At 41.3% G+C, this 23,867-nt stretch overlaps 3 protein-coding genes across 9 annotated transcripts in view; 2 read left to right on the top strand and 1 right to left on the bottom strand.

The window, feature by feature from the left end:
* The window catches only part of LOC129731915 (intraflagellar transport protein 52 homolog), a 102,948-nt gene extending 93,367 nt beyond the window's left edge, over nucleotides 1-9,581 (top strand). For 2 of the 4 annotated variants that reach the window (XM_055692293.1, XM_055692294.1), the window contains exons 2-7: nucleotides 6,862-7,052; nucleotides 7,108-7,210; nucleotides 7,682-7,796; nucleotides 7,850-8,277; nucleotides 8,341-8,589; nucleotides 8,659-9,581. In XM_055692293.1, the coding sequence (XP_055548268.1) occupies nucleotides 6,943-7,052; nucleotides 7,108-7,210; nucleotides 7,682-7,796; nucleotides 7,850-8,277; nucleotides 8,341-8,589; nucleotides 8,659-8,952 (1,299 nt within the window). In that variant the 5' untranslated portion in view covers nucleotides 6,862-6,942 and the 3' untranslated portion in view covers nucleotides 8,953-9,581. Of the gene's footprint in view, nucleotides 1-4,619; nucleotides 5,906-6,861; nucleotides 7,053-7,107; nucleotides 7,211-7,681; nucleotides 7,797-7,849; nucleotides 8,278-8,340; nucleotides 8,590-8,658 lie in introns of those variants that run through there. The other 2 variants (XM_055692295.1, XM_055692296.1) reach the window with 2 other exon arrangements.
* A 235-nt stretch (nucleotides 9,582-9,816) lies between these two features.
* LOC129731917 (cytochrome c oxidase subunit 5B, mitochondrial-like) lies at nucleotides 9,817-11,822 on the top strand. The gene is made up of 4 exons (XM_055692297.1): nucleotides 9,817-10,022; nucleotides 10,363-10,536; nucleotides 11,315-11,358; nucleotides 11,427-11,822. Exons 1-4 carry the CDS (start codon nucleotides 9,944-9,946, stop codon nucleotides 11,487-11,489), a joined length of 360 nt encoding a protein of 119 aa, XP_055548272.1. The 5' UTR covers nucleotides 9,817-9,943; the 3' UTR covers nucleotides 11,490-11,822.
* Nucleotides 11,823-21,231: 9,409 nt separating this feature from the next.
* LOC129731918 (uncharacterized) lies at nucleotides 21,232-22,526 on the bottom strand. 4 transcript variants are annotated; one of them, XM_055692300.1, is made up of 3 exons: nucleotides 22,341-22,526; nucleotides 21,963-22,207; nucleotides 21,232-21,902 (listed from the first exon to the last, which is right to left on the bottom strand). In XM_055692300.1, the coding sequence occupies exons 2-3, from the start codon at nucleotides 22,168-22,170 to the stop codon at nucleotides 21,520-21,522; spliced, it is 591 nt and encodes a 196-aa protein (XP_055548275.1). In that variant the 5' UTR covers nucleotides 22,171-22,207; nucleotides 22,341-22,526; the 3' UTR covers nucleotides 21,232-21,519. The 4 variants fall into 4 exon arrangements, with proteins under 4 accessions (XP_055548275.1, XP_055548274.1, XP_055548276.1 ...); XM_055692299.1 differs by having other exon boundaries at nucleotides 22,273-22,526; XM_055692301.1 differs by having other exon boundaries at nucleotides 21,232-21,896; nucleotides 21,963-22,197; nucleotides 22,256-22,526.
* Between the last annotated feature and the right edge of the window lie 1,341 nt (nucleotides 22,527-23,867).

Consider the following 23,867-nt stretch of genomic DNA (forward strand, 5'->3'; position numbering starts at 1 on the left):
TGAACCGGTGGGAACTTGGTCGTATGCTGACAAGGAAGGGGGAGCTGCTCTCCTAGGAGGGCAGCTTGTCCGAGCGTCTGTTCTCCATGTTAGGGGCGGCTCAAACAGCGTCGGATCCGGAGCGGACGGCTGAATTATGAAATGCGGCGTCTCGCCAGCTACACCAAAGACGGCAGCCCCGTCGCGAGACTAGGCATCCGCAGCCCTAGTAAGGCAGCATGCCGAAACATTAAAATACTACGAACAATCAAGAATTGAATACGGACCGGGACAATTGGCAACGACCTAGGCGACGTAATAAGGACGATGATTGAAAGCTCGGTACATGGAACTGTAGATCGCTGAACGCCCCGGGTGGCGACCGGATTCTGCTAGATCAGCTAGAACCCCGCCACTTCGACATCGTGGCGCTCCAGGAGCTTTGCCGGAAAGGAGAGAAGGTACGGAGGATTTGTGGCCGCAGGGCACAGTACTACCAGAGGAGCGGCACAACCAATGAGCTGGGTACCGGCTTTATAGTGCTGGGAAGGATGCAGAGTCGTGTGATCAAGTGGCAGGCGATCAGCGACAGGTTGTGTTTGTTGAGAATAAAAGGCCGGTTCTACAACTACACTATCCTCAATGTGCACTGCCCTCACGAAGGAAGACCCGATGTATAGAAAGAAGAGTTCTACGCACAGCTGGAGAAACTCTACGATAGCTGCTCGCGTAGAGACATCAAGATCGTGATCGGGGACATGAACGCGCAGATCGGTAGGGAAGAAATGTACAAGCCGGTGATCGGCCCGCACAGCCTGCACACCGTGACGAACGACAACGGCCAGCGATGCGTAAACTTCGCAGCTTCCCGAGGACTGGCAGTCCGAAGTACCTTCTTTCCCCGTAAGGACATCCACAAAACCACCTGGAGATCACCTGACCAATATACAGCAAATCAAATTGACCATGTTCTCATCTACGGCCGCTTCTTCTCAGACATTACAAACGTACGTACCTATCGCGGTGCGTATATTGACTCGGACCACTACCTAGTTGCGGTATCATTGCGCTCAAAACTGACGATCGTATACCACGCGCGACATCGCCGAACCCCGCGGCTCAACATTAAGCAGCTCCGGAACTCCCAGGCTGCGGAGGAATACGCGCAACAGCTTGAAGCGGTGCTACCCACAGCGAAGGGGCTGGGCGCATTGCCTCTTGAAGACGGCTGGTGCAGCATTCGCACAGCTATTGGGGAGACCGCAACGGCGACACTAGGAGTGGAAGCACCGAGTGGCAGGAACGACTGGTATGACGGGGAGTGCGAGGCAGCGGTGAATGAGAAGAACCGGACCTTGGCGATATACCTGGGCAGGTCAACGAGAGAGAACAAGGTCAATTACAAACGGGCACGGAACGACATGACCACGATTCTCAGACGAAAGAAGCGCCAGCAGGAGGATCGTGAACATGAGGAGCTGGAGCAGCTGTACCGTGCCAGTGAAACGCGGAAATCCTATGAGAAGGTAAACCAGTCCCGCAGAAGCTATGTGCCGCAAGCCGACATGTGCAACGACGCGGATGGGAACCTTCTCACGGATGCCAGCGAGGTGGTCGACAGGTGGAAGGAGTACTACGATGGACACCTGAATGGCGAAACAGTAAACAGAAGCGGAGCAGGAACTGACCTAGGAACACCAGCAGCGGATGACCGAGTACCAGCCCCCGATATTCATGAAGTTCTTTGTGAGATCGGGAAGCTGAAAAACAATATAGCCGCAGGCAAAGACGGACTGCCTAGCGAGCTCTTGAAACATGGAAGAGAGGCGCTGGTTAGAGCGCTACACTGGGTCATTTCCAGGATTTGGGAGGAGGAAAAACTGCCAGACGAGTGGATGGAGGGAGTCGTCTGTCCCATCTACAAGAAGGGCGACAAGATGGAGTGCCGCAACTACCGCGGTATCTCGCTTATCAATCACTCAATCCGACAGATCTTACAGAAATGTCGCGAGTACAACGTGCCCACACATCACATCTTCATTGACTTCACGGCGGCCTATGATACAGTCGATCGAGAACAGCTATGGCAGATCATGCACGACAACGGATTTCCGTACAAACTGACTCGACTGATCAGAGCCACCATGGCGCAAGTGATGTACTACGTGCGTGTTTCGGGGATACTCTGGAGTCCCTTTGAATCGCGCAGAGGGTTGAGACAAGGTGATGGACTTTCCTGTTTGCTGTTTAACATCGCCCTTGAGAGTGTGATCCGGAGGGCGGGCATCGACACGAGGGGCACGATTTTCACAAGGTCTGTTCAGCTTCTGGGCTTCGCGGATGACTTCGACATCATATCACGTAACTTTGCGACTGCGGAGGAAACTTACGCCCGACTGAAGACCGAAGCTGGACGGATTGGACTGCGGATAAATGCGTCGGAAACAAAATACATGCGAGCGAGAGGCTCCAAGGAGAACAACATCAGCCTCCCAACTCAAGTCTCTGTAGACGGTGAGGTGGTCGATGAGTTCGTGTATTTGGGGTCACTGGTGACCGCCGACAATAACACCAGCAAAGAGATCCAGAGACGCATCCAGGCAGGAAATCGTGCCTACTTTTCACTTCGGAAAACACTTCGATCGAATCGAGTGCGACGACGCACGAAGTTGACGCTGTACAAACCCCTGATAAGACCGGTAGTCCTCTACTAGATCAAGACAACAAGGCTTCTCGCGGAGGACCTTAACGCTCTTGGAGTTTTCGAACGGAAGGTGCTGCGGACTATCTACGGTGGAGTACATACGGACGACGGAGAATGGCGACGGCGCATGAACCACGAACTGCACGCGCTGCTTGGAGAGAATCCCATTGCACACCTGGCGAAAGTCAATAGGTTGCGGTGGACCGGTAACGTCGTAAGGATGCCGGACGACAACCCTGTGAAATCACTTCTCCTCAGCAACCCTACCAGCACCAGAAATAGAGGGGCGCAGCGTGCACGATGGCTCGACCAGATCGAAGTAGACTTGCGGGTGATGAGACGCCTGGAGAACTGGCAAAACACAGCCCAAACCCAAGCAACATGGCGACAAATTCTTGATACAGCACGAGCCACCACGGCTCTCGTCTGATTGGTCATATGCGTATTGAGAATTAAGGGCAAATTTTTCAACTACAGCCTGATAAATGTGTACGCACCGACCAACGATAAACCCGATGAAGAGAAGGAGGAGTTCTATGAGCTCCTGGAAAAAGAGTATAATGAGAGCCCAAAACTCGACATCAAGATCGTCTTCAGGGATGCAAATGCGCAGGTCGGGCAGGAGAACTTCTTCCACCCCATGGTTGGTAGAGTTTCATAAACTCAACCTATAGGATCGAATGAACGGTTCAAAAGTTACATAATGAAAACTGAATAAATACTGATTTGCTATTCGATGTGAAAATGTTAAACACATGATTTCCATAAAAACTAAAAATCAAAATAAATAAATAATAAAAATAAATAATAAACAATTTCAGAATCTTTTCAGTGTCGTTTTGATTATCATCTGTCTTCTATTCTAAAATAATTATTTTAAAATCCAAATTTTAAAATCATTCTAGATTATTCCAGAAATAACGAAAACGTGATAGCTTTCAATTAATTAGGTTTTTTTCATTTCAAATTTTAGTACCATTTAGGAAACAATTCGAAATCGTTTTCGTCATTAAGGAGTTGTTTCAGAAATATCCAAAAACCTCCAGGGATCCTTTTAAAATATTTTAACCCATTTTAAATTGTTTTGGAATATTATTAAATATTGGGTTGGGAAAAAGAACGTGTGAATTGTCCGCTTAGGGAACATTCATAAATGACGTAGAATTCGAGGGGGGGGGTTACAGTTTTGTGACAAAATGTGACGAGGGGAAGGGTGGTAAGTCCAGCCAAGGTACGTAGCAAATATTAAACTAAGAAAAAAAATGGAATTTTTCTAATTGTTTTTTTTTGTCACTGTTTTTTTAGTTTAGGGTCATTTTTATTACTTTCTTGTCTTTTCTTGTTCATTTATGATATAAGGCATGTTTTGTATAATAAAATTTGCAAGAAAAAATTGTCATGGAGAGGGGGTGGTTTTAAAGCTACGTAATTATCTAGAGGTGGGTCCTGACTTTGTGACGAAATGCTACGATGGGGGAGGTAGGGGGGGGGGTAAAAAAAACTTTAAAAAACTACGTCACATCATCTATTAATGTTGCTTTAGTAAAGAAATGTTCTGGAGCATGTTAGAATTTTTTAGAAGCATTTTATTCAGTTTCGAATCATTTAAGAATCATTCTAAAACTATTTCAAGATCGTTATGGAGTAATTTTTTCATTCATTTTAGAATTATTTTAGGATCCTCCCAGCTAACAGTTATGTTGTATAACAGCTTACCAAGCTTCAGTTTAGCCGAAATCCACCAAATAGTAGCTTACCAAGCTATATTTCAACAAAATTGTTTGTTGGGTTTCAGAGCTTTTCTTAGAAACAAATGAGAATCAGTGTATAGATATAATGGAATTAGGTTAGAATATTATTAAAATCATTAAAAAAAGTCATCGATGACCAAATCATTTTAGATCGAATTTTAATCAATTTTAAGCTTTTCTGAAACCATTTCAGGTATTTTGAGTTAGAATGTTGACCGCAGAAAAAAAAATTGGTCTAGCAATAATCATTGCCACAAACTGCTAAAATAAGACATATTACAGCTCAAAATTTGCCGTTCTGTTGTTTGATATGTTTGCCACTTCTGGCACAAGACTCCAGGATCACAAACCATAACCGTAAACATTAATGTAAATTTGTCAAATATTTTCCCATTCCCAAGCCACTTTTTATTATTTGTAAATTCCACAAAACCATGGCTTCCTTCTTCCTGGCCAAAGCCGCACCACCACAACAGCTAACAGCGCCTGCGAAGAAAACTGCTAAACATAGAAAATTTATGTCCCAACACGGGCTACATAATTGTCACGAATAAATAATACAAACAAACAGCACCCTGGGGAGATCCGTTCGTCGCTCGTTTCCAATCTGGACGCAAAAGAACGTGAGATTGAATATCACTATTATCTGTAGCAGACTTGTTCTCTTCCTCGGTTTTTTAAATCGCTCCAACGTTTGGAAGTTGTGATGCTTCCACCACGCTCAATTTCCCATAATTCCACTTAGTATGAAACGAGAAGTTGCCTATTTTTAAAAAATAAGTTGCATTTTCGTTTCTATAAATTTATGAAGAGTAGATCCTAACACAAGCGATGAAATAAGTTCACTTTATCCTAATAAAAGATATAATAAAGCGGAGCTGAGCGCCAGTGCGATTTCTATAGTAAATCTGGTTCTCAATATGTGGTTGCCATTGCCTCACACAAGCAGTGTCAAACCCAATACAATGTTTTGCTGAACCAAATGGAGGTACATTACTTGCGAGTTGTAATCCAGTCGAATAAATTAGCACGACACTTGTGAGGTCCCCTCCTGATGGTCAGTTGTAGCGTGGAAAACTGCGAGAGCCCTGCCCGAGTTTTGTGCATGTTTTACACGACTTGAATTGAAACGATTACAAACCGTCTGATTCAAACAATCTGCAATGGAACAACTACGAGTACATGATCAGTTCGCACCCTTCTCGCGCTCGAATCTGCACACGATCTGTTCCACGCGGTCGTATAAAACACGGACATTGATTCACGCAACCTGGTCGATTCCACACTCCACACTGCAACCTATCCGATTTGGGGTAAAGATGTACTCGCTGTCAGCTCCCCTCATGGATACCATATATCCATCGACGATTAGTGAGATCAAGATAAGAACTCTGCAGAACTGGAAACCGGCAATAAAATTCACACCAGCATTCTGGGAGAGGAAAGTTCTAAAAACGTCCTTCTAAACTTGGTAGGTGGTATTCGGTGAAGTGTCAGGTTTCTCCACCTGTAATTACTTTCCTGTACAAGCATGCGGTAATAATGATAAAGGCAAGATTGGACAACCAGATTTCATACTGGCGATTGAAATTTTGTTAATTGATTCTGCCTATAATTGATCTCATTTGATCGTTATTACCATAACGATTAACGTTGCGCAGGATTTTCGTTCAGGGGTTGAGTTTGGTTTGAACTTTTCAAATAATCAGAATAAGTGTTTACTTTTCCAATTAAGGCCAATCATTCGTAGGAACGCAAAGCAAGAAAAACATGATGTGAAGAGAGATAGATGAACAAGCAAAAGATTGTTGCATTCCAATTACAACTATTCGAGTTACATAACTGCAATTTTACGGTGTCTAGGCGGTCGAACATAGCGTGGTATCTTTTCCATATAGAGAGAAATAACATTAAGATTTAATCATCATTCACAAAAAAAGGAAATCATTTTCAAGCTTCCATTGTGGAACTTCCACAACATAGCGTCAACAATTTATAATCCAGTATGGCACGAACAGTGATCGTATCAGTTTACAATCGTAAATTAAAATTCTAATTCCGGCGCTACTTAAATCGGCTCTGATTTTTTTTACAACCAACGCTGTAGCTACCAATCACAGTTTTTTCCCCGCAGCACTCACATGCCGACTTTTACCGGTACTTAGAAAAGAAGCAATAGCTCGCGGATAAAATTACACAAAATTCCAGCCAAACGCTTTGAACATTTCAGCATCGTGTTTTGGTTGTACGTGCAATTCAACAAGCGGTTATTTAGGTGCCGCTGGGAACAAACGGCGCATGCCGCCCGCCATCGCCGTGGCAACGAACAGCACAAAACGTACAACAAACGGTGTTAATTCTATTTATTGTGCAGTGATAATGATTGAAATAAATACTATCGTTCTTTATATGTCTTTTCAACTTTAGAAGTGTTTGGTGGCTTGAAGCAAAACATTGGTATCAATTTTAATGGATAACAACTCATCATAGGCGGCAATTATTGAAAATATGAACAACATAACAGTGGTATTCAACATTTCTAAAAATGAACTTTTCAAGTTGCCGGACAGTTACAAAACACTGCACCGAAAGCTTAAAGTTAGCTACCGGGTCGAAAGGTCTATATTGAGTGCTCTACATACTAAAACACGTAATATTTATCAATTTTTTTAGCAATAAAAACGATATTACGCCAGATATTCTAAAAGGTGCTACCGTGTTTGTACTTGCTGGGCCTCAGGAAAAGTTCACAGAAACAGAGTTTCAATACCTCAAGGTAATTGAGAAAAACTAATTATTTATTCTTCTGAATTAAAAAGCATCAATAAGGAGCGTTCGACATTAATTACATTATTTTTATTCATGTTTCTGTAAAATTATACATTCATGCGAACATAATGCATCATATTAAAAAGTATTTTATGTGTTCAAAAACAAAAGTTCATGGCATTTATATAATAACATATAAACAGTTCCCGTTGAGATCGGACCACTATTCACATGAACTTTTTAAAAACGAGTCAAATTGTGTTTGTTTGAATTTCATTTTTATATAACTCTGGTTTCACATCCATCACTGATTTTAACATATCATACGTAAGAAAGCATAAACTTTTGAAAATCTTGAGACACTTGCTCAAAAACAAAAAAAGTACAAAGTTCAGATATTGTTAGAAACCGTTTAGCAGAATTCATGACTTCTTTGCTTTATACTAACTATAAATGAGACTTTATTCGATCCTTCTAGGATTACATTTCCGAAGGGGGTCGTTTGTTACTTCTGCTAGGCGAAGGTGGAGAAGTCAATTTCAACACTAACATAAACTTTCTTCTTGAAGAATATGGCATGACAATCAATAACGGTTAGTACCTTAATTTTCACCGTACGAATACAACTGTCAACATCACTCCACAGATTCCGTTGTTCGCCCGCAATACTACAAATACTTTCATCCAAAGGAAGCTCTCATTAGCGGTGGAATCGCTAGTGACACATTGAACAATAATTTACTGGAATACAGTAAAAGTATACTGACTGCGTTCGATTTTATGGATGATAAATATAAGGTCGAGTTTGTGTATCCCTTCGGAGCTACCATGAACGTTATTCAGCCATCGGTAGTACTGATGACAACCGGGCCTGCCGTATACCCCTTCAACCGGCCCCTCGCTGGGTACTATCAAAATGAATCTAACGGAAAGCTCGTTGCCGTCGGTTCTGGGCACATGTTTCAAGATAAATACATTACGAGCGAGATCAATATGGCCGTTTGGGATAGCATATTTAGTATGATCCTCACGGAAAATTTCAGCTTTAAGCCATCGGATTTCAACGATCTTGAGGTAACTGTGAATTTAAAACTTCAATCGGTTGACTTCTTCACCAACTGATTATCTTTAACGTAGATCAATGACTATGCAGTTATCCCAGACACGATCTTTCTATCGGAGCAACCCAAGCTCTGTCTGATGGATTCTCTCGATTACGATATTCCCGCCGACTTCAAGAAGCTGTTCGATATGACCCTGTACTCAATCAATAACGATCTGCTTCGCGATGTTATCAATACCTACGGCAAATTGGACGTGCAATACGAAACGCTCAAGATCATCAAGCCGCAGTTTGAAATTCCCCTACCGCCACTGCAGCTTGCGGTTAGTAGTAAACTTGATATGTAGAGAGCATAGTCGAACCCTCGGCTTCGAATATTCACTTGTTTTCAGGTTTTTCAGCCTATCTTTAGCGATCTAACGGCGCCACCGTTGGAGCTGTTTGATCTGGATGAAGCGTTCAGCTCGGAAAAGGCTCAAATCACACAGCTAACCAACAAATGTCTGTCGCCGGCATTGGAAAACTATCGAAAGGAAGGAACTGATGAAAAGGAGCTGGGATATTTTATTCAGGAGTGTGGAAGAATTTTGAAAGTGTTCCAGGATGAACAGAGAATGTCAGCAAAAGAAATTCTAAACGTAATTAGTGTTAGAATTGCTCATTATAAAAAACTTGACAAGGATTGAGACAACAACAAAGGCAATTAAAATCACTGTTCGACTGACAACTAGAGCTGCAGTAAAAATGATAATGATGATTTGCGAGCAGCGTTTTGTCCATTAACATTTTGTTTGTAGTGAGTTATCAGTTATAAGTTCGAAAATTGATTTAATAATATTTTTCATTGGATAGTCGGTTTAAACTTAAAAAAATTAAGTCCAAAACGCAATATGCCCGCCAGCTCCGATAAAACATAACCTCCAATTGAGTTGTTCAGCTATTCAGGGATTCCTGATTGTTATATATCAGTTAAAAGAGTGTAATTTTCTGAGCAAAACGTGATTTTTTGAAATTTTATATTATTGTCTTTCGATTTTTAAATAAAGAATAAAAATCGATCTAAATCGCTACAATGACAGTTGGTATATGGGCGAACTATCATTGTAGCGATTTCGAGCAGTTTTAATTCGTGATTTAAAAGTTGAATGACGACGATAGAAAATTTTTGAAAATCACGTTTTGCTTAGAAAATGCAGCTCTTTCAGATGATATAAAAAAAAACTGGTATATGTAACCCAACTAGTACTTTGCGATTTTTTTGACTGAGAAATATTGCATTGAATAAATAAACAAACCCATTTATCTGGTATTCGGATAATTCCATTTTTTAAGTTATTCTTAGCTTAAATCAAACAGAACAGATGTTTCTTCCAAGCAAAAGAGCAACGTCCATCTTTGTGAAGAAGCCCACGAGTCCGAAACACTTTCTAGATGGGCTGCGTCCACAATCTGCTTGCGATTGAAATTCAGCAATACCATCTGGCAGCCCTGGTTGACAGTCAAATGAAAAGCGAAACACCCATTTGCTGTCATTATCGTTCTCTGCCCCGACTCGTCGCTCAGAAACGGCAGCTGTCAATAGTCGAAGAGTGCTGTGTAAGAAACGCGAATTTTTTCGATTCCTCGCATCCCGAAGTCGCAGGAGGAAGAACACCGATTCCGCAGATTTTATACACGATGGCGTCTCTATGCGGAAGATTAGCTTTCAACGTCGCCAAGCGTAATGTTTCCTACACATCGGTGCGTTTCTGCAAAAGTAAGTACCCCAGCCGCTGCGGAAATATGCGGTTCAGATCTCGTGGTTGCACAACCATTTTTGTTCGATAGTGACATTCGAAGATTTTCTATCCTTTGCGCCTCCACTTACGTAATGACAAATTTAGATTACGAAAACGGATTTTTTTTTTTTAATATTCTGAGGATGTGTTTACTAAAGAGGATAGAATTTTTCAAATATACGCCCTGATACGATCAATGACTTATAAGTCTCGATCCGATCCAATCATTTGATTAAAATGTACCTATACTTAACCAAAACTATAAACATTTTAAAGAATGCAGCAAGTACTAAAACAAACATTCTCATATTTCTCCAGTGATGAACGATCCAATTGAACATGCAACGGGTCTGGAAAAACGTGAGCTGCTCGCCAAGCAAGCCGGCAATTCCGATCCCTTTGACATGCGGGTGTTTAAACGCGGACCGGGCACCAAAGATCAGCCGAACCTTATTCCATCGGCTTTCGAGTCGCGTCTTGTTGGATGTGTCTGTAAGTATTTTCCAAAAGTTGCAAACTGCCGACAGTATGTTATAAGGGGAAAAGGTGTGTTTACATAATGATTATGTTTTCATAAAGTTCATGCGAAGCATATTTACCTGGAATAAGGTTTTATTGCCGGAGATGGGGGTTTTCCTGAAATTGGCTACCTGAGTATCGGTATCGATGAAATGTGCACTGCTATGGTTGATGATACCTGCCGATAGCCAGAGATTTTTATTATTTTTCAAGTTTATAATTTATTTCATTTTTTTAATTTTGTGTTTCAGGTTTTGTTTTTACAGTTTGGCTCGTAACTGTTATCAATACTACCTGTTTTTATAATCTAAGTAAAAACGAAGGTGGCAGGTTTCAAACATTTAAAAAAATCTGGTAGCCTGATACCTATACGATTTTGATTTTGATTTCTGAATTTTATTCTCACAGTCAACTTATCTCATTTACCAGAGCAATCCTCACCTTCACTTGTCGCTAAGTGACTGTGAGAATCGCAAATTCACCTTCTCTAGGTGAGGTGACGGCTTTTTAAGCACATAAACCTTTTTATCAAATTCCATTCTAATTTTACGATAACAAAGTATTATGTTAAATTCAATTAGAAACAATCAAAGCATTTAACCAACATGATTCTATGATACAATCATAAGAAAGTAATTACTGATTTAAGATAATGTTAATACTTTTTTATTTAACTCCAATTCGAATCAATCAATATTGAAATTCTAAAAAAAGAAATAACCACCCTTTATTTTTTCCTCTTTTTCTACAGGTGAAGAAGATCAAACCTATGTTCAGTGGATGTGGCTACATCAGGTAAGCGGTCTACGATGTAAATTAGGTTCGCTTTACGAACGATTTCGTTTCTTTCCTCAACTTAACAGGGCCAACCCAAGCGTTGTGAGTGCGGTCACTGGTTCAAGCTGGTTGAAAAAGCCCCCGTCTAAGCAGGAGCATGTACTAAAGAATTATTTGTAGAGTCAACACACGATATGTTACGAGAAAAAAAAATTAAATCCAGAAGATTAATAAAATGCAACAACGTTGAACTTCTACCAAATCGATTATCGATAGTAAGCAAAAGTCCTATAAACTTAATAGTATTCGCCGTGTGTTGTGCCCACATCGTTCATTGTGTTCTCCCATCGGGAACAAGGCTAAGACAAAATATTTCGCTCTGGTTCTGTGCTAGTTCTGCTAGTTGGAGGAACGACAGTGCGGTTAGTGAATTGGTTTTAGTGTCATAGCTGGAATAATAAAGCGAAGCTTGAAAATTTTAATTCTTTTCTCAGTGGTTTAGTACGTGTCTCTCGAAAAATGTTACTGATGCTTGCATGTAACTAAAGCAACAAACAGAAATTCCGCTCTTATGGTTCGAGCACAGTACATTTTATGACGTCGAAGAGGACTACATCCGATTTAATGAGCTTCTTGTAGATGGTCAACTTTGTGCGACTATGAATCTTGTTTTTATGATTTTATTATTACGATGTCACCCACACTTTTGACAACTCTGGTCACGTCAGTTGCAAGTATTTTTACTTACCTTTGCGCGCGACAGACCGATTATCGATCCAGTGCGGAGTCCAGAATACGTCGCATGTCACTCGATCTTGGTGTGCTATCCTTCAGTCGTCTCTAACACCTATTACGCGGGCAACGAGTGCGGGATCTACTCCGAAGTCGACGGCCTCTATCGAGATTCCTGCTAAATATAGTTTTCACTGGTCGTTCCTCCGGCATTCTAGCTACATGCCCAGCCCACTGAAGCCTGCCATGTTTCATCCGCTTGACTATATCTGCGTACAACCTGGTACACTTGGTTCATGGTTAGCGTTTGCGCCAAACACTATTTCTCAGTTTGCTGCCAAGGATTGACCACTTTGATGTAAAACTGTCAAGGGTGGCACAAGCACAATTGATTTAAATCAATTTTGCTGGAAAATATGTTCGACCATAATCCGCTATATAACTCTTTGCTCTTAACCGTGTCGTACGCTACCCTGAAGTCTATGTGTCGCGATCTTTTATCGCTACGCACTTCGGTCCAACCCTTTCAATGCGATACGCAGCGGTCAAAGTGACACACAGCCCTGTGCGTTGTCAATGCGCACTAAACGACATTTACATGCAAGTCAGAAAAGAGAGAATAAGCTGAAACACGCGGATCTTCAATCTTTACAACAAGTACTTTTAATCTAACTTTACTATCTTAAGTATTAAAAAATAAAACGTTCTAAATTATAATCACAAGTAACTACTAAACGAAAAGTGAAGGATAAACAAGAACATAAAATTACAAGCGAGGTTAGTTGTTTATTCAAATAAAAAGGAGGGTCACAATAAAATATTAAAAATCTTACACAGCTACGAAAAAGAAAAGCTACAGGAAATAATTAAGGAGAATTAGTGAAAGGATTGATGAAAAGTATTATTAAAAACGGATTGATAGCTGAAAACAAGAAATTCACCGATTAACGAACAGATTAAAATAAGAGACACTAAACGTGAGTCATATTCAACCTAGATTTTTCTACATAACCTATTACACATTAAAACCTACATGGCAAAGCATACAAAAATGCAATTTTGTTGATTACTACAAGAAATATTCAATTGTAACCTATATTAATGATAACTGTTAATTCATTTGTCGGCAGGATTTTTTTAACGCTGGCCGACCGTAAATACACGTTGAAAAATTGGAAAACCGTCCTTTTCTTTCGTTGCAATCGCAACACTATGATCTATGGTGAGTCTGCAAGTTCAATCCTCGAAATTAACTGACGATTTGTCGCATGCTGAACATTTGGTCCGTAGTAAAACGAATCCCTCGGAAACCAAATTGATATTCGCCAACAAAGGTTTCCTGCAACGGACTTAATCTGTGAAACAAGATGCTCGAGAGAATTTTGTACACAGCATTGAGAAGAGTTATATCCCGATAATTACTGGTCCAGGCAGACGCTTATTTTTATCGATTTACAGCTTGTCCATCATTTTCAATATCCATCCTGCTCCATCCAACACCTCTGTATTCCTAGTCCTTCAACAGCAAACTGAAATAATGTTTCCTACGTCGGGTCAACTCTGATTTATCTGTAACGCTCCCAATACTGACGTTTCTTTCGGCGATTGAGTCTCTTTTCAGCACCTCCAGCTGTTCCATCTCTTTCTCCGCTTTAAAGCCACAGCCATGGCCAGCATGTGACCCCTGGCGCGGTTCTTTTCATTCGTCGCTCGCTGGTACTTAGCGTCAAACCGCTGGACAAGTCTTCTTGTCCGACCTGTCATGTCTTTGGCACTCACAGTACGTCTTCTCAAGATCATAGAATTCCCCTTTCTCGCCATCGGGTTTATCAAGACTAAGTCTGTGCAATGTCCGTGCCCATACATTTTTTTATAATTTATATGTGCTAAGTGTCGATTTCTTAGTGCTGGGAAATCAGTAAACAAGAGTCATACTCTCCTAGATCGATCACGTACTGATTGACGGTCAGCAGTTTCCGGATGTTACTGATGTTAGGTCTTTTCGGGGACCAAATATTGACTCTGACCATTATCTCGTCGTCTGTAAGAACACGCCAGAGAGCTGGATTTGATGCCGAGTGCCATAGAGCGACGGACGAGAAGGGCCGTGCTAGGAGCCGCATGCTCACTTCGGCTACGCGGCAGAACAGAGAAAGATACAGGGAGGCAAGAGCTGCAGAAAATAGAGTCCACCGTCGGAAGTAGCGCAAGCACGAGGAGCAGGTGCTCGCCAGCGCACCGAAGTCCGAATTAGAAATTTGCCTGCGCCGGTTATGTGTAATGACATGGACGGAAACCTGCTTACGGATAAGCCGACGCACACTGGGAAAAAATGAACCCAAATTCCCACTAATTAGAAGCCGCTGGGCTGGCAACCTGAAATATAGCTTTTCTTATGTAAAATTGATCAATAAATCGATTGGTGATATTTTCATTCTATAGGGTCTATATTTCCGAAAATACGCAAAAATAGGATGAAAAGGGGCAAAATAGACCACTTCCCGTGCTCTGCCCAAAATGAAACCATCGCCAATCGATTTGTTGAACAACTTTACATAAGAAATGCTATATTTCAGGTTGTTAGTCCACCGGCGATTATATAATGAAAAACCCACACCCACCCGGTTTTTCCACTAAATAATCGCCGCTAGCCTGGCAACATGAAATGTAGCATTTCTAATGTAAAATTGGTCAACAAATCGGTTGATGATGGTTTCATTTTGGGCAGGGCACGGGAAATGGTCGATTTCGCCCCTTTTCACCCTATTTTTGCGTATTTTTGGAAATATAGACTCTGTCCCGTGCCCTGCACATAATGAAAATATCACCAAGGGGCCATCCACATGCCACGTGCACAGTAGTTTTGGGGGGGGGGGGGGTTATGTCCACGGCACGGTGGAAAAAATCGTTTATGAACAAGAAACGTTTTTTTACATATGGCGTATTCGTGAAATCTTAAAATAAAACAATTTAACCAATTCAGTCAATATCATGTTGACGTGGGACTACGTCTTTCTTCACTATACTAAGGTACTTTCTGGGAAAACTGGATTGAACATGTAACGTTTTTGGTTGGCGGAATGGAAGATTTTAGATGCTAATAGCGCTCAAACAACTGTTCCGATTTCAATAGTTAATATACCGTTGGAAAGCTAAAACATACAAGATTTGTATAACATGATAATTTTAGTTACCATTTTCTAATTACTCCGTGAAAATTGCGGGAAAGTTTGAAGGTCGCATATCCACATACAATTTTCATACGATTGGTATATTTCCCTAACGCAGACTTCAAAAACATAGACGAAATGATTTCACGCATTCAGTCATTGGCTAGCAATGCCAGCCAATTGGCATCGCATTCATCACCCAAGGTAAGCGACGAAGATAGAAAGCGAAAATGCTTCCACGTGATTGGTTCTTCCCCCAATCACCCAAGTTCCCCACATTGAGTGACGCTATAAAAGGACATTCCGTGTTGAGAGAAGTTTATTCCCTGGTCGACCGTCAAAGCGAACAGTTCGGCTTCCCTTCGATCTGAGTTGGACCCCACCAGTGGTAATCTAATTCAGATATCGTTGTTGGAATACAGCCCGAAACTGGACGTGATCGGCACTGGGGACCATTGGAAGCCATTGGAAGGGACCATTGGAAGACTTGGAAGCCATTTGGATGCTGCCGATACGAATTTGTGTAGGTATAGTGTGTCGTATACCAAGTGTGTGTGCCTGAGTAGCGTGTGTATGTGTGTGTGTGTGTGTGTGTGTGTGTGTGTGTGTGTGTGTGTGTGTGTGTGAGTAGCGTGTGTATGTGTGTGTGAGTAGCGTGTGTATGTGTGTGTGAGTAGCGTGTGTATGTGTGTGTGTGTGAGTAGCGTGTGTATGTGTGTGTGAGTAGCGTGGGTATGTGTGTGTGAGTAGCGTGTGTATGTGTGAGAAGCGTGTGTATGTGTGTGTGAGTAGCGTGTGTATGTGTGTGTGTGTGTGTGAGTAGCGTGTGTATGTGTGTGTGAGTAGCGTGTGTATGTGTGTGTGAGTAGCGTGTGTATGTGTGTGTGTGAGTAGCGTGTGTATGTCTGTGTGAGTAGCGTGTGTATGTGTGTGTGAGTAGCGTGTGTATGTGTGTGTGAGTAACGTGTGTATGTGTGTGTGTGTGAGTAACGTGTGTGTGTGTGTGTGTGTGAGTAGCGCGCGTGTGTGTGTGAATGTGTGTGTGTGTGTTAATGTGTGTGTGAATGTGTGTGTGAGTGACGTATGTTCGAATGTGTGTGTGTGAATGTGTGTGTGTGAGTCACGTGTGTGTATGTGTGAGCGGCGTTTGTATGTGTGAGCGGCGTGTGTAAGTGACGTGTGTATGTAAGTGGTGTGTGGGGGTGTGTATGTGTGTGTGTGTGTGTAAGTAGCGTGAGTGTGTCTGAGGATCGTGTGCTTGTGAGTAGTGTGTGTGTATATAGCGTGTGTGTAAAACGTGTATATGTGTATAACATGTGTGTGTTAAAATGCATTCATCCGATGTAAATTTATTTTCGACAGAATACTTTTATAGGCAACAAGTTATTTATTTTCCCTATTAGTTTGTATGCTATGGTTTATGACAGGTGTATGTGTTTTTTTTTGTTCTTGGATTGTTGTGTATGGTATTTGTACGTTTGGTGTGTGTTATATACTATGGCCATGGCAGAATGAAATCTTTACACCCACAATAGTCCCACGTCAAGCCTTCGTTTGTGCACTCAAGCACATACCCTTTAACTTTTATAGTTAATAAACTGAAAATTAAGTAAACAAAGTGAAATACATAATCATTCAGCTAAGGTGAATTCACGCTTTCCCAAGGTTCATTTGTTAAAATCTCTGCGAGAAATAATTCGAATAATTTTATTTTTTTAGTTTTGTTAGGTTTTGTTTATATTTTAATTTTTTTTAATTTTACATAAGATTTTTTCTACTCCCCCTCTCCCCTTCGTAAGCATTCGTAAGAAATTTAGATAACCCCCCTCCTCCCCTCAACCCTTACATAATTTGTGGATGACCCCTGCAGGAGGAGCGAACGAGCCTTTGGCATCCCTATAGAGATAAGTGACTTTTCACCTACGCACACTAGTAAACGTGTAAACCCGTTTAAAGTTGCTTTTGTTTCTTCCAACGTGTAAATAATCGTTGCCTCGACTTTTATTATTTTTTCACCATTTTTGGTCGATTATATTTAGCAGCTTCTTCCGATTTCTGATCACGAATGAGAAAATTTATTCAGAAACAAGTTCAAAACATGTAATAAGTTTTCAACTGAATTTTTGTCCAGCTGCTAAAAACATAGCATTGCAAACAAAACAGCTGTTTATAAATATTTTCCCCAACTAGTGGCACTAACACATTCGTACGTAAAAAGGTCTATACCGAGTAACAGTGAATGACAATGAACTCATGTCCTGGGCTCAAAGTAATTTGTGCCCGCTGTCAGCAGTAAGATAAAGATGTATGAAAAGAAGCGGTGATATGCTATCTCGTTTTTACATATGTTGAGATGTCAGCCCTTAAGGCATGGCGTGATGCCAAAGGGGTGGGAGCGAAGGATGACAGAGCAGGGCTGTCAAGTATACAGATTTTTCTGTATTATACAGATTTTTTGACCACGATACAGAAATGATACAGAATACAGAATTCATGCAGAATTTTGATTTTTAATACAGATTTGTACAGAATTTTAGCAATCGATTTTTTTTTATTCTTGCTTATTTACCGTCGATCTGGTTTCGCCACTGGTGGAGGCGACTCCACCCAGGACCCCAACTTAAGACCTGTTGTTCAACGGACCGGCGCCAACGGCTTTACTTCCTCATGCGATGGAATGCGTGATCCCAGAGATTCTTCGCCTCAGAAAATCTCCCGGTGTCGGCTAGGACTAAACCTAGACCAATTGGGTTGGTTATGGGTGAATATCGCTACCCCACAACCATCGACACTAGAGATCCTCAAGGAGAGATAAGCGATGAAAAAAACCGCTGATTTGGCAACTAGGTTTCACATATCAGAGGTGCCTGATCTCTTCTCAGAGCGCAATGTTCACTAACTTTTTTATTCGGCTCGTATAACTGATGGTGACGGTGGAAGTCCTGGGGAATAATGAAGTGCATCACAAAAACCGTAAAGGTGTTAAATTTTATGTTTATGTTTATTTTATATACTTTCATCATTATTCTGTAGACTATACAAAGGGTTTGTGAACCACCAGTTAAAAATCACTGTGATGAAGCAACTTTGGAGCATTCTCAATTCATGTTTTAGCAATAAAACATGAAAAACGTTTAAAAATAAATATATTTTTTATCGACCCTTATTGCAATACCTTTCAATGTGTTACCTTTCTTGTTCGTTTGGCTTGAATTTTGACATGTTCGTTTGGCCCACAACACTCTCTTCGCATATCTCTCCCTCTGAGTATTGCTAATCGACACCTATGTCGGCGTTGGGATTCTAACCCAGGCGTCGAGCGTGGTTGTTCGAGTTCTGCTGGGCGTCTGGCATTTACTAAGCGGGAAATTCCTTTTTTTTTATTTCTTCTGGACATTCGACATTTGGCTAAGCGGGGAAGCTTTGAAACAAAAATACCGGATTCTATTGCCTCTCTAGCAAAAAAAAACACGGTTATAGACCTGAGTTTTCTTTCAGGAATTTTACCCAACCTTTTAACGGTTCCAGGCGAAGTTTAAGGTTGGATGCCAAGCCCAGTTACCCCAAACCAGAGCACTTGTAAGCACACGAACAAAATACAGAAAAATACAGATTTTTTTACGGGTGCATACAGATTTTTTAAAATAAAATCTGGCAGCTCTGGGACAGAGTGAGGATTATGAGTGACAAACAAGCTGTGTAACCACCAACACAGGAGGAGATCAAAAGGGCGATTACGGAGTTGAAAACGGAAAGGCCGCTGGGAAGGATTGTATCCCGGCCAAATTTCTAATAGCGAGAAGCAAGCGGCTGTACTCTGCGATCTATCAGACCATGCCTAGGATCTGGGCAGATGAACAAATGCCGAGCGACTGGTTGGAAGGCCTCATATGCCCAATCTACAAAAAGGGTCACCGACTGGATTGTAGTAACTATCGAGGCATTACGTTGCTCTACTCCGAATACAAAGTGCTCTCTCGTATCCTGTTCTCCAGGTAGAAACCGTTAACGGAATCCTTTGTCACCGAATACCAAGCTGGTTTTCGGCAGGCCTTGCGACAGATTCTCGATAAGTTCCGGGAGTATAACTTGCTGACTCACCATCTGTTCGTGGATTTTAAGGCAGCATACGACTTAGTGAAAAGAAACGAGCTATGGCAGATCATGCTGGAACACGGTTTCTCGACGAAACTAATTAAGCTGAGTCGTTTGACGCTCGGGGAATCGAAATCATGCGTGCGGATAGCTGGCGAGACTCAGTTGCGTTCGTAACGTTGAATGAACTGCAGCAGGGAGACTGCGCTCTCTAACCTACTGTTCAACATCGCCCTTGAAGGTGCAGTACGAAGAGCAAACGTGCAAAGAAACGGTACGATCATCACAAAATCTTACATGCTCCTTGGTTTCGCGAACGACATTAATATCATTGGTATCGACTGTAGGGTTGTGGACGAGGCCTTCAGGCCTTTAAGAAGAAAGCAACGAGTTTTGGACTCAGCATAAACTCTATCAAAACAAAGTACTTGGTTGCTGGCAGGGAGCGAGGGAGTTCCCGTGGTGTTGATGCTGAAGTGGAGATAGATGGGGAACGATTTGAAGTGGTTGATGAATTTGTTTATCTTGATACGCTCGTGACATGTGACAACGGTATGAGCCGGGAAGTGATACGACGAATTGCAGCTGCAAACAGGGCCTTCTACGGACTACGTAACCAGCTAAGGTCCCTTAGTTTGCAAACTCGCACAAAAGTAGCGCTGTATAGGACGCTGATACTCCCGGTGGCCCTTTACGGACATGAAGCATGGACGCTTGAGGAAGCTGATCGACGAGTGTTCGGAGTTTTCGAGCGTAAAGTCCTGCGTTCGATACTTGGCGGTGAATTAGAAGATGGAGTGTGGCGCAGGCGCATGAATCACGAGTTGTACCAAGTACACAAACATGCTGATATAGTAAAAGTAGCAATACAGCGTATCAGGCTTCAGTGGGCTGGACATGTAGCCAGAATGCCAGACGAAAGGGCCGCCAAAACTATCTTCAGCAGAGAACCACGTAGAAAGCCGTCGACTCCGTGGTAGGCCTCACACTCGGTGGATGTGCGCGGTGAAAGAAGATGCACGATCTGCTGGTACGAGGTGACTGGAGAACGGCTGCCCAAGATAGAAGAAGCTGGACATCTCTAATTCGTTCGGCCCTAGACTGGTAGCGGTCCGTCGGCCATTAAAGTAAAGTAAGCATCAGCCTGCCTAGTGATATACATTAGGTGTAACAATGGCTCCTGTAGTTTATGCAATTAAGGATACTGTATTACTAATGTTTCATGGCACACGTCTTCGATAAATACTTCGTATCGTAATAATAATAAAGGTGTGTGCGTCTCAATTTTCCAGACAACCACTCTTATAATTTCTGGTGAATATCTAGAGCTTTTCACGCCAAATCTCACCAATACAGGGCTTGATTTGTTTTCAACCAAAAAAATCAGCTGATACTCGGTTTCGAAAAATGTTCCACGTGTGAATTCTCGTTCATTCGTGTTACCTCCATTAACTAACTTTATTTCAGTGGAAAACCAAATAAAAAGAAACTTAAAATCGGCTTACAACTTGAATAAAAGTTCAGGACAGAAAGAAATTTTTTGTTCCCCACTAGCGTGTTGTTTTGCAACCAGCAAAAAATATTTTTTAGTGAAATTGACTACTAACATAAAACAAGTGAAATATCGTTAATATTCATTAAGCTGTGAAAAAGGAATTTAATAGGATAGAAAAAAAAACTAAAACGGGCCCCATATGTCAGTAAAACTACAAATTATTCAAAGCGAAAAAAACTAATAAAACAGTAAATTTTACAAATTACGCAAAATAAGTCACTCATTGAAAAACCAATCATTCTAATCGCCAGCAATTTTGTTAGAAGCTAATTCGAAGTGTAATATGTTAACATATGTTTTGAGTCGAGGCGTGTCATCACAATAAACTATTACTGAACATAATTTTCATAAATTGGTTGTATTGGAATTATTCTTCAAACAATGATAAATAAACAAGATACAAGGGAAAATAGTCAATTACAGAAGAAAAAACCTGACAATAGACAAAAAATTAAACAAATTACATTTAGAGTACAGATTTGTTTGTTCATTACTTGTTTGCGTGCACTGATAACCTCATTCGATATTGCTCTGCCCGTGCAGTTTCTACTGCAAAGCAAAATCCGTAGAACTTACTGGAGTAATTTTGGAGTTACAGTCTGTCTAGTAGGTCGTACGGGCTTATCATTAAAAAGCCGAATTACTTGAACCCGCTAAGCTGGAACCTCCCGATGATGATGAAGACGAGCCGTGACTTTGCTGTTGCTGCAAAAGTTGCTGTCGCTCTCGGTCCTTTTTTGCTAGTCTTTCCTTCGCTTCGGCTAAATATTTCATAATTTCTCTCTTGGTGATCTCGGCTGCTTCATCGCTCATCCGACTAAGCACTAACTCTAGATCGTCGAAGAATTCTGCGTTCTCCGATCGGAATTTGATGTCTTGCGTTAGCTTATCGGAAATCATCGCTAAACGGTTATAAAATATCATTTTGACAGCACCGCGAGTACGCGGTCGGGATCGAATATCTTTGATTATAGAATTGATTGAACCATCTTCTTCGTCAGGATCTGTATCTACAATGTACGAATTAGGAACCAATAATTCGCTTAAGCATTTTTGAGTTTTTCACTTACCGTTACTAGTATCTTCCGGAGTGTCTTCAATAGGTTCATTTGGTTCCCGGAGACAATATATTAGCTCATCATTTTCGTCGTTAGCAGCACAGAGGTGATCCATCAGAGTCCGGATGCGTGCTAGGCGGACAGTTGTTTCCCAGATTTGGAAAGTATTTGTCGAAATATTATTAATGCGTTCTCCAGTCCGGAATCGCTGCTGGTCCATCTTCACTTTTGTGTAAAGTTGCTAACGCTACGTCAAACTTTAGTTGAGCATAATTAAAAACACATTAAACAGAAGAAAACCTTACTGTTTTTCTTTGATTACCCTATAGCAGGAGCAAGGCCGAGGAAAAAAGTTAACTATTATAAGGTAGAGCCAAGAGAATTTTTCACCTGTTTTCAACGCAGAAAAATAATCTAATGCAGTATAAATTGTTTCTATCACAGTAAGAACTAAAACGATGTTAAAACTAATTATGCTAAATGCAAATATAATGATTATATTTTGGAGATTCTGAGATTATTGAGTGTTCGCAAATCTCAGAAACCAAAAAGTAAACAGTTTATCGAAACGATAAACATGGAACATATCGTGACACATATCTGACATTTTGAAATGGAACGTTTTTGGGATAGGTACGCAGCCATCTTGCTACTTGGGATCAAAAGAATCAAAATCTTGAACCAAACGAAGCTTTCACAGACAACTAGAGATAGACAAAATACGATTAAAAAAAAACGAGTAAAAGGAGTCGCAACAAACGGTTTTTTCAACAAATTGGAAAAGGTTCATTCAACACTTATAGCGAATTTCTTTATTCCACTGTGTGCGGGCAAAACTGCCGAGGAATAATAAAACGTCATCGCCATTTAAGACGTAAGCGCGGACGCAAGTAGGAAAGAGATGCCAGATAATTTACGAACTTATAGCACGTGCGGTGGTGGGTGTAATGACCAATGTGATCATGCCCCTCATTCCTATGTAATTTATTAAGATCCTTGAGCCGTGTATTCGAACGGTACTAGATGAGATGTCAAATTTATGAACAGCTAAGGAGGTATTTAAAGAATAAACCAGAGGGTTTAGCTCTCTTCTTGCTTAGACAGTTAACGACTTTGGTTGTCTCTTATGTCGTTTTCGTTTTCGCGGTGTAGCTACACTCAAACGACACTTTTGACACCGAAAATGTTTTATTTGATTTTTCGTGCTACCCTTTTTCTGTCTCTCCCTACACTTTTTCTGTCACTGATGACACCCGAAAAAAGCAGAGTGTACTGTAGGAAGTTACCAACACATTAACACGTATGTGTCAAAACTGGTTTGTTTTGGTTTTCGTTCCACGTGGTAAAGTGTCAGGTAAATTTTTTCTCAGCACATTTGCGAGACGGACATATGAAATAGAAACGAGACAAAATGACGAATGCGATAATGACCAAAACAAAACCAATTGACAGCTATCCCATTATTACGCATACCAATGCAATGACACTGCAAATGTTTTATTTGAAGCTGCAAAGTATGGCACGGAAAAAGGGTAGCTACACCGCGAAAACGAAAACGACATTAGCTATCGTTAGACCGAACCTGCCCGTGTGATTTTAACTTATAAAAGTGGCGATCGAGGTGGATCTTGCCCGACGCGATCAGTTTTTTTTCTGTCACCGCGTGTGCAAATTAGTGAGTTACGGTTTGGAGCTGCTGTGTCAGTCTTGCAGCTGAACTTTGCCTGCAGGCAGTACGGCAGTTTTTGCTGGGACTAGCTTGAGTGAACGGATCGTTGCTGTTGCCGTTACTTCGGACCGGTGGATTTTATCGGGTTTCCGGCATCTGGAAAGCTCTGCCTTTTGTACTACCCTTTGCGGTACACTTTTTTTTTCGCTTGCTCCTGGATGGTTTTTTACATCGGTGGATACCAAAGG

This window comes from Wyeomyia smithii, chromosome 3 (genome assembly GCF_029784165.1).
Source record: "Wyeomyia smithii strain HCP4-BCI-WySm-NY-G18 chromosome 3, ASM2978416v1, whole genome shotgun sequence".
NCBI classification, from domain to species: Eukaryota; Metazoa; Arthropoda; class Insecta; order Diptera; family Culicidae; genus Wyeomyia; species Wyeomyia smithii.

What these genes read in the sequence shown, in the direction of transcription:
- LOC129731917 (XM_055692297.1), top strand. Translation starts at nt 9,944, where the DNA reads ATGGCGTCTCTATGCGGAAGATTAGCTTTCAACGTCGCCAAGCGTAAT. An exon ending in ATCGGTGCGTTTCTGCAAAA is followed by an intron (nt 10,023 to 10,362) that starts GTAAGTACCCCA and finishes ATATTTCTCCAG; the next exon opens with TGATGAACGATCCAATTGAA. An exon ending in GCGTCTTGTTGGATGTGTCT is followed by an intron (nt 10,537 to 11,314) that starts GTAAGTATTTTC and finishes CTTTTTCTACAG; the next exon opens with GTGAAGAAGATCAAACCTAT.
- LOC129731918 (XM_055692300.1), bottom strand. Translation starts at nt 22,170, where the DNA reads ATGGACCAGCAGCGATTCCGGACTGGAGAACGCATTAATAATATTTCG. An exon ending in TCCGGAAGATACTAGTAACG is followed by an intron (nt 21,903 to 21,962) that starts GTAAGTGAAAAA and finishes CGTACATTGTAG; the next exon opens with ATACAGATCCTGACGAAGAA.